The 9,817-nt window shown below is 36.7% G+C and overlaps 2 protein-coding genes across 6 annotated transcripts; both read right to left on the bottom strand.

The window, feature by feature from the left end:
• Positions 1-1,744: 1,744 nt before the first annotated feature.
• On the bottom strand, positions 1,745-3,335 carry LOC113300138 (peroxidase 5-like). Its single transcript, XM_026549330.1, has 2 exons — positions 2,924-3,335; positions 1,745-2,715 (listed from the first exon to the last, which is right to left on the bottom strand). The coding sequence occupies exons 1-2, from the start codon at positions 3,152-3,154 to the stop codon at positions 1,933-1,935; spliced, it is 1,014 nt and encodes a 337-aa protein (XP_026405115.1). The 5' UTR covers positions 3,155-3,335; the 3' UTR covers positions 1,745-1,932.
• Positions 3,336-3,545: 210 nt separating this feature from the next.
• On the bottom strand, positions 3,546-7,505 carry LOC113300137 (mitogen-activated protein kinase kinase 3-like). 5 transcript variants are annotated; one of them, XM_026549324.1, is made up of 11 exons: positions 7,368-7,505; positions 6,660-6,800; positions 6,325-6,579; positions 5,935-6,153; positions 5,677-5,814; positions 5,431-5,598; positions 5,135-5,248; positions 4,805-4,912; positions 4,532-4,623; positions 3,970-4,392; positions 3,546-3,878 (listed from the first exon to the last, which is right to left on the bottom strand). In XM_026549324.1, exons 2-10 carry the CDS (start codon positions 6,756-6,758, stop codon positions 4,032-4,034), a joined length of 1,554 nt encoding a protein of 517 aa, XP_026405109.1. In that variant the 5' UTR covers positions 6,759-6,800; positions 7,368-7,505; the 3' UTR covers positions 3,546-3,878; positions 3,970-4,031. The 5 variants fall into 5 exon arrangements, with proteins under 5 accessions (XP_026405109.1, XP_026405111.1, XP_026405113.1 ...); XM_026549326.1 differs by having other exon boundaries at positions 6,660-6,817; positions 7,368-7,471; XM_026549328.1 differs by lacking the exon at positions 7,368-7,505 and adding an exon at positions 7,070-7,302.
• Between the last annotated feature and the right edge of the window lie 2,312 nt (positions 7,506-9,817).

Here is a 9,817-nt window from a genome sequence, read left to right as displayed (position 1 = left end):
CGGAGAGAAATACAACGAGAAAAGCCATCATCTTTAGCTCCTTAATTTTAGATGATGATGTGACAACATCTGAAAATTTTAAATTGCAAAAATGAACAACTGCGGTAGCATTAACACCCATATTATCCTCTGCCAAAAAATAACAAACATAAAAACAAAAATAAAAAGAAGTTAGCTCTGGATATATTTTTTAATTTGTGCATAGCAGGTATGATCCCATATTAGAAATAAAGTGTTATTATTATCTTCACACACACAACAAGTGAATATAATACACTATAAGAAACCTGTTAGAAAGTGTGATTATTATCTTCACACACACACAAGTGAATATAATACACTTGTTCTTCATCTATTTTATTTGGTTGAAGTGAAATCAAATTATTCTTTTCCATATACAAGTGTGATTATTATCTTCACACACACAACAAGTGAATATAATACAATATAAGAAACCTGTTAGAAAGTGTGATTATTATCTTCACACACACACAAGTGAATATAATACACTTGTTCTTCATCTGTTTTATTTGGTTTAAATGAAATCAAATTATTCTTTTCCATATACAAGTGTGATTATTATCTTCACACACACAACACGTGAATATAATACACTATATGAAACCTGTTAGAAAGTGTGATTATTATCTTCACACACACACAAGTGAATACAATACACTTATAAGAAACTTAATGTAAAAATGTGTGTATTATCTTCGCAAATAAGATATTCTCAGTATGATAGATTAAGATTATAGGTAATTGTACATGTTATCTAATTAGGATGAATGACTAATATCTTCACAAGATTGCAGCACTGTTTTTATATTGAAGATGTACAATAAACAAAAACAAAAATTGTACTGATTCTAAACATCAACAATCTTCTCTGAAACGAATTGTACTTATAAGAAACAAAAATTGTACTGTTTTTAAAGAGAAACATTTATTTCTTCTCAGTATCAACGATTATGATTTTATATTACAGATCAGAAACAAAAACAAAAAGATGAAGAAGAAGATGATTATGAAAAAATACCTAAAAATCTTTGAAGTCTCCGTTGATTAGAATGAGCTCCATTTTTACTGAAAATCTTCTCTGAAACGAATTCAATCAGCTCAATAAAATTGAAAAAACTAATCTGAATATAATTGAACTCCTAATTAAGTATTGAATCATTAAACCTTGCTCTTCTCTAGAATCGAATCATGGTTTTTCTCTCGAATCGAACACTGAACCTTGATCTTCTCTCGAATAAAATATTAAATCACTAAACCTTGATCTTCTCTCGAATAAAATCAGAAATCACTGAACCTTGATCTTCTCTCGAATAAAATCAGAAATCACTAACAATCTCTACCAATCTCGTAAAAAACATCATCCTCCTTGTTCTCTCTCTTTTCTCGAATTCTAACAAAATCTCGATCTGTTTTTCAGTTATTAACGAAAAAACAGAAGGAAGGTTATTTTTGGAACAAACAATTTTTTTGGATGACGTCATCACTCTTTTTTATTATAATGACCCTCCGTATTATTCTTTTGACCCTCTGTTTTAAGTGGGCTCAGAAATTAGAAACTCCTCTCAAGCCCAAGGTCATTAGAGTAAGAAAGAGTGAGGTCAGGGTCAAACACTTAATTCCCACTAGTATATGTTATCTATTTAGGGACAAAATTTAAAACTAAATAGGTCATCTATCTAGGGAGTATATCCGGGAGATTAAGAAAATTTATTAAAGCCAACACTCGCGCAAATATCATAGCAATACCCCAAAAATAGCTCTAGTAGTACAATAAATAAAGAATAACAAGATCAGCCTTCCTTTTTCATGGCTTTCATTAAATCAAGGCCCCAAACGTGATACAGAAACTTAATTCCATACGGGTTACAAAAATGGAACAGAATCATGCTGGTCCCTTCTTTGTTTACAATCTTAGTTGATTCTCCTACATTTGCGTCTGATTTGGCCTTGGTCACCAGTAAGAACATCTATAGTCCCCATTTTTTCCATGGCTACCCCAAACTGTCTAGACCACGAAATTGGATTCTGTGCATATTCGAAAACCAAGTTTCTTGTATGAAGATTTTTCATCAGTCCCTGATCTGATGCGAGTAGTCCTTTGCCCTGTTCCAATCCTACATAGTACATGTTGTCAAGGATCGTAGGTGTGATTGAATCTAATGGCACCTTGTGATGACCTAAGGATCCATCTTCAGGAATACTTGATGGTGGACATTTATTCTTCAGAATTTCAGCGTGTAGAGGTTCCAAAGTAGGATCCTGAGAGTGGTGGGGTTTGTCTCCATATAGCCTAGACCCGAAAGTTGCGCAATGGGCATAACCGATGGAATGTGCACCAGATAGGACTACCATTTCATTTTGGGTAAATCCTTTCTTAGCAAAGGTATCAGTTAGCTCCTCGGCAGTTAGAGAGGGTGCTGGAAGGATCATTGTGTCCATAGCACGTGAGATTGATCCATCACGTCGTCCACCTGGAACTAAGTAAGGTAAAACACCTGCGTTGACAGCAGCGTCACGAGCTGCAAATGCAAGGATGTCAGCGCAGGAAACAATGCCTGGGCACTTATCCTCGAGTTTGCTCTTAATCTTGTCGATGAGATCCATTCCTCTGAGGGACTTGTAGTTGGCTGGCGAATCCATCTCTACCTGTTCACCTGATGGTGTTTTTTCCAAGAGGACAGAAGCGTCACAACCCTGTTTCAAACGTATTTATTAAGTTCACCATTACCAGTAATAAATACCAGAACTAAACTTTTTTATATGGAAACACAACGTTCTAATCAACTTATAGATCATACTTAAACCTGGAAAAAATCGAGCGCAACTCAGAGAAAAATAAAATTTGGAATAATTTAAGATCGAGAATTTAGAGTCGTGTATAGGTGGTGGTGGGTGAACTTACGTTAACAAAGCAGTCATGGAAATGCAGACGAATAAGTCCAGCAGCAATATGAGCATCACGGCGCATAAACTTGCTGACAACCTCATTTACAATTTTCTCAGCTTCGGGACAAACATTGTTGTAAAAGCCATATTGAAGGCCCTGAGACAACACCATAGTTGGTTGACCGAGTAATGAACAGAACAAAAAGAGACCAAAAACGGTGGTTGGGATCAAGGCACCAACCTCCATGGTGGTGGTGGGGACCTGTTTGTTGTTTTAAATAAGTAACAAAATGTTTTCCGGGTCCAACAACAAACAGAAGTAGATCTTCTGTAACCATGGTTTTTATATCTGCAGAGAGGAGAAATGCCTGCAAGAAAATAAGTCGACCATGCCTGTCAAAGAAAGTTGTTGTTGAACGGGTCTTCCTTGTTCAAAAGACAGTTACATTCGTTAACATCTCTCTGTATAAGAAAGTTTTACGGGTAACTGCCGGTTTCTCAAATGGGAGGTGATCCACTAAGACGCTTTTCAAATGGAATTCAATGGTCAGGAAAAATCATGACCCTCTGGCTCAAGAAAGCATAAAGATGATTGGAGACCGACTAACACACCTAACAAGAGTACACATAAAAAGAAAAAGAAAAAAAACAAGATTACACATGGAATGATTGGCCTTGGCCATCTGAAAGTACATGGGGTAGCCATTAACAACCAAGATTGTGTTTATTTAGAGGACAACAGAAACTGAATTGGTAAAAAAGTTTCTTAGATATTCTGCTTTGCAGCGTGGGATTACAGTGTGGCTATGTTTGCAACTCGCATAAATAAATAGAATAACTTTGATGCAGTATGGAATCTGCATTTCAATTAGACATAATAAACACACGCTCAATTTAAGAACAATTTTTACAGCTTCAAAAGATATCAGGTGGTTTTGAAGATCTTGACCGTTTGCTCAAGACAGGCGTTCCTGCATACAAAGTAGAATATAACGTGCAAAGAGTAAGAAAGTATCAACGAACAATGATAGACCCCAACTTCCAAGTCACTTGATAACGTACCAATACAGATTGCTGATAAGCTGGCAGCTTTGTTGGGAAACAGAATATCGTTGGAAAGTTTTCTAGTGGATGATATACAGTTCTTGCTTAGAAATGAAATAGCGTCCAATCACGTTCCCTGGCTCCATGATGAACTGTTCCTTGAACGTTCCCATCCTCTTACTTTTGATGTCAATCGCAAGATCTTGGATGTTCTGCATACCCTCAGCTAGTATCCCATCTCCACAGATAAGGAACTGATTCCCAATTATAAATGACCCAGACACACGAATTGCGACTCCATCTTTGCCATGGGCTCGACACTGAAGTTTCTCGACAACATGCACTAGCCTTTCAGGGGGCCAGTCACCTGCTAATGTTTTCCTAAGGTTTGACAAAGTTGTAAATATTTCACTAGGGCCTGTAGAGACTTTCTCTGAGAAGCTACAATCAAACAGAAACGGTTATTGGTCAAAAAATTATGCATTACTAACTCTTCTGCAAAATATACCTTGATTGTTTTACATAGCACAGTAATTAGGATTTTATTGATACCAATGGTTTTAAGAAATTTGCAGAGTACCTGAAAGTTGAATCATCGCTATATAAGGTTTTTGAATGATGCCAAAGGTCATCGGAACCATTGAAAAGTAAGTAATAGTGCATAGTAAGCATCTGCCAAGCATTCACAATGTTACAACTATCAAAATAATTTTCGTCTAGTAACTCTATAGCTAAATACTCCAGTTATATATCAACATTGTCTAAAGAGTAAACGTCTGATACAACAGTTACATGAATGGTAAAAAAAATAACTGATGGAAGAAATACAAGTAGAAAAGCAGTAGAGACTCACATCAGCCAAATCCTTCATTCTTTGTGTTGGATCAAAAACGCTTCGAACAAATGCTGCAAGGTCAACTTCTGCACTTGCATACCTTGTAATAAACGGATGTGAGAGAAGCTGCACAGTAAGAAAGAGTGAATGAATCAAAGATGAAATTAATAGCCTTATAGAAGGAAACGACCCAAGATTCCAATACTTGTTAAACCAACAGAACCAAAAGAAGATTCCCCAAGTACCAGTACAGATTTATTGTGCCTCAAGGTAGACTAGACAATTTTTTTTTTATATATTTAAGACAAGACATCGGTTATAATTCACTCGGAATGACCACGTAGTCACCTGTTCCGCAGTTGGCCTCGCATCCGCACATTTCAATAAGCAAGCATCGATAAATGTGCAGAATTCTGGGGAAAAGAAATTTTTTGAAGGTGAAGGTGATGGATCCTCCAGGATCTGCCATACATTTACCACTTTCAGGATGTCAGATAACAAGATAAGTAGATGGAGTAGAATTGTACACACAGATACTACATGTAGTTCCAAAGATTCTGTTACACTCATTTTCAATAGGAACACACAAGCTAAATCAAAGAGGGAACATTTCGGAACTGGAAAAGGTAAAAAGAGGGACTCACTTGTAGCATAAGATTAACAGGCCCGTCATTAGCTGTATATGGAAATTCACCAGTCCCACACTCGAATAAAGCTAGACCAAGGCTCCAGATATCAGCCGGATAAGAGTAGCTCTCATTCTGAATTCTTTCAGGTGACATATATGTAACAGTGCCGACAAAAGTAGCACACTGGAAAAACATATTGACACCAATGTTAGTCATACCATACGAATGAAACTTTCATGATGACATACAGTTGTTACTTGCCATTGCCATAGAATTCTCCAACCCAGCACTTATACCAAAGTCGGTGATCTTTGGCTCCCCCTTTAGATTCATAAGTAAATTTGCAGGCTTAATGTCTCTGTGAACCAAATGTCTAACTCCATGCAGGTAGCTTAAACCCTTCAACAAACATAAGAAGAAATTTTTCTAAGAAATAGACCGCGAAGATGATACTCACGAATTTCATGAAAGTTCAAAAAGAAAGCGAGAGATGAAAGTGAGGACAAATAGGGTACTTACTCGCAAGAGTTTCTTAACTACACATGAAAGAATTGGTTCTGGTATAGATTTTCGCACTCGTAAGACATCTGCAAGGGAACCTCCATCCATGTACTCCAATGCTATGCTTATTTGGCCCGAGTCTGGGGTATAAAATGCTCCTTGGAATTCTACAAGACCTTCATAACAAGGTGCTTCACACAACGTACGTATCTCAGTAAGAAGCTGCTGCCGCTTTTCCTAGAATACAAACAAGAGAAACTTAAATGTAGATCAACACCATCAGTAGGAGATGACATGCATGTTTCGTTTCGAGGATTATCTTAAGCCAGTACTGAGTATATGACAAAAACCATTAATAAGGAGTTAATAGTAGGCTAGGACTCATATGAGTGGCCATATTATACACACCTTCTCAAAAATGCTAATTTTCTTCAAGGCTAAAATTCTGTGAGACGGAATATGGATAGCTCTCTGAACAACACTACTTGCGCCACTACCTATGGCTCCAAATATGCGCATCTCATGTGAAGCACAGCGATATGTCTTTTCACTTACATCTGTTTCATCTACCAACCAAGAAGATCGTTTTTGCAACCCAAGCTCATTGATGTTATATACCCCACAAGACCTGCTTAATAAGTTTACGGTTCCACCATCTGATACCTATAGGTAAAACAAAAGTTTATAAGACAGCAACAAAAAAGTTGCACTATTTGTGTCATATAAACACTGAAAGAACTTGCCATGTATGATTCATAAGGGTTCATAGATGGCCCATCTAAACCCTTTTCAGCATCAAATAATGGAGCGAGCTTCTTTTTTAGCTCCTCCAACTCAGCCATGATGAACTACTTATGCTCTTCCCTTACTTACTCTACTACTTTCTACAGCACAGAACAATTTGTCTACATGGTTAGTCACTTATAAAGTCTTTCAAGAAACAAATACTGAAAGTTAACAAACTCACTTGCATATAATCATAAAAACAAAAGACAATGGCACCACACCAACAAATACGACAGAACACAAGTAAGCTATTTCCCCTACGTGCATTTGATAATCAATAAAGACACCACCACTATGATATTCCAAACTCTCACTTCACCCACTCCAAAGCATTAGGTGGTGAGATCCTAAACATCGTATGTTTTACCAGTCCAATGAGGCCCGCCCGAAGTTTCATTATAACCCTTCAATCATTAGATAAGATCGACAAATGTAGGGTATCAACAACACCAGCAATAACTCAACATCACCATGAAGCCTTAAGCAGAGTAAAATTAGGAAATCCCCTAATTTAATGTTCTAAAATACTAAATCAACTACCGAGCAATTTCGAGAGTGAAAGCTATAAATCCAAGATTAACTAGATAAGTGCAAACAATGCCCCAAAATCACAAAATTAATGAAAATTAGGGATTCAAATGAGAATAGAGAAATGAATCGAATACCAGAGATTAGAAAACAAGTACAATGCTTTTCCTTGTTTGAATCCCATCAGAATCGGTCAGATGTTTAGTGAGTCTTATGTCTGACGGAGACAGAAACTGGCCTCTTCTGTTTTTTCTTTTTCTTTTTTTTTTCTTGTTGTTTTTTTGCAGTAAAAACTCGATCTATAGAGGGAGGGAGTTTAACGAGCTGTACACGTGGCATTATTAAGTTAAAAAAATGCTTCGCGGAGAAGAAAAGTCAGAAGAAACGGCATCTGATGGTGAAGGTCTATAGAACGATTGGTACACATCTCAAGGGAATGCCCTCTCTCTCGAGCCATATGGTTTACTATTCCTGAAGCTAGAAGGTCTATAGAACTGTTTAAGGGTAGTATAAAAGCAAAAAAAATTTATGAACCGACATTTTGAACAATGGCAAAACAACTCATTCACACAAAACACTAATGGGACCCATGTTTGTTTTTGGGATGATGGGGCCCACAAATTTTGTGAGGGGCGGTTCTCTTGCCTAAAATCGTTGTCTGTATAGAATCGTTGGTATAAAAGAAAGGAAATCAGCTAATGCTGCTAGACGAAAATTGAAGTGTCAAAATGGCTTATGCTGCTTGGGAGATATGAAAATTTAGGTGATGCTGTGTCTTTTAGGGAGTAAAACCAAACCCTGGTGAAGTCATTAGGAAAAATGGTACCTTGAATTCTATGACGGGGAAGAAAATGAAAAAAATAAACACTAATCATGATATCAAAAATACATAGCACAGTTGGGCTAAGTTAGCCTAGATAAAGAGTGGTCAGGGTTTGTCTAGGAGGAAGAAAAATCATAGGTTATAGTTTGTTCAATTTAACCATTATAAGTGTTCTATTAATTAGGGTCCCATTAATTGCTCATAATGAATAGTTTATTAATTTTTTATTATTAACTAGTTATTGCGCCCTGCCGAGAAAGATATGTATATTTTGAGAAAAAAATACGTTAAAATTACAATAAATTTATTTAAAAGAAAATAGAACTAGAAGTATATTTTTTTGTATGTATTGGTGCGGTATTTATTCAAAAGTATGTGCAAAAAATGTACAACACTCATGGATTCCTTATGAAGTTAAACTGTCAACTATGCCGACTTCAACTAGTCGTTAATTAGATCCGTCGAGACTTGAGGTTACTTTTATCACCATTTCCATATGGCTGTCACTTTTAAAAAGTTGTTAAATATCCATAGGAGAAAATATCTAAGTTGTATGTACAAAAACATTTAAAGAGAAATTCTATGTAATCAACTTTTTATGATGGTAAACCTTCTTATAGCTTTAGACACTTCCAAACTTTGATGTATGCATTCAAATTTTAATTAGTTGAAAGCAAAATGAGTTGCATACACAACACCCTCTTACTTTATGCAAACATCTTACTTTATACAAAACACCCTCTTACTTTATACAAAACACATACCCAATTTCGTCTATCTCAGCATCTTTCAGTATTACTGGAACTTTCTTACCAAAAACAACTTGTCAAAAAACTCCCATTGCCTAGATTTAAATTACCATGTTCAAGCTCTCAAAGTCAGATTTTTATTCTAGCAATGGAAGGAGTTTTTTTGAGACAGAAATCTCAACCAGTTAGTCTGAGGTTCTCTAGTTGCAAAGCCCCTTGGGAAATCAGCTGGATTTCTACACCTCCTTCCCCTGGTATGTATCAGTGTACTATCTTGGCCAGTTTAGCTAAACCGTCTGGAGGTGATTACTTGACTCTCTTAGTGTTTGTTTCTCTACCCTCTACTCCTAATTTGATCTATCTTCTAATTTCCAATAGCATATGCTCTCTTTTTCCTGCTAGTACTACCAAGTCCCTTAAACCTGACTATTGCTTGAACCTTGTTAGCACTCGAAATCCTTTCTATTGGGATCATTGCTTCTTTATTAGCATGTTTTTAACTAGGAATCAGCTACATTGCACTACTTTTTCTTTAAATAGAAATAAAAACTTAAACATAGTACTACAATTTTCCAAAGTATGCATAAAACATTTCCATAAACAGGGTAGCATCTTTTTTTTCCGGCATCAAACTAAAAGAACAAATTTCAGACTGTCTGGTACTACTAAATTCAGCATGTGCATCTTGCCAAATCCTACCTATTTAGTCAGATTTTGGCCCCCCAGACTCAAGTGCAACATCTCTCACAGTCCTGGCCATCACTGCCTTATACACCCTCTCTACATCCCTTGCATATGCTTCAGGAGGCAAAGTGTCATCAGCCGGCAACTCAGGAAGCTGGGGCTCCTCACCTCGCATAGCACTAGCCTTTGCATATCTGTAGATTTGACCCACAATCCTAGAATCAACTCCAGGAGTTTCATGCTCATCTCGAAGAACTTCAAGTGGATGTGTGACTTCTCCTGCACCAGTCTGAGACACCTCGGCCACATCCTGAGCCATCTGCCTGAGAGT

Source organism: Papaver somniferum, chromosome 7 (assembly GCF_003573695.1).
Source record: "Papaver somniferum cultivar HN1 chromosome 7, ASM357369v1, whole genome shotgun sequence".
Classification (NCBI taxonomy): Eukaryota; Viridiplantae; Streptophyta; class Magnoliopsida; order Ranunculales; family Papaveraceae; genus Papaver; species Papaver somniferum.
This window is presented reverse-complemented; position numbering and strand designations above follow the sequence as displayed.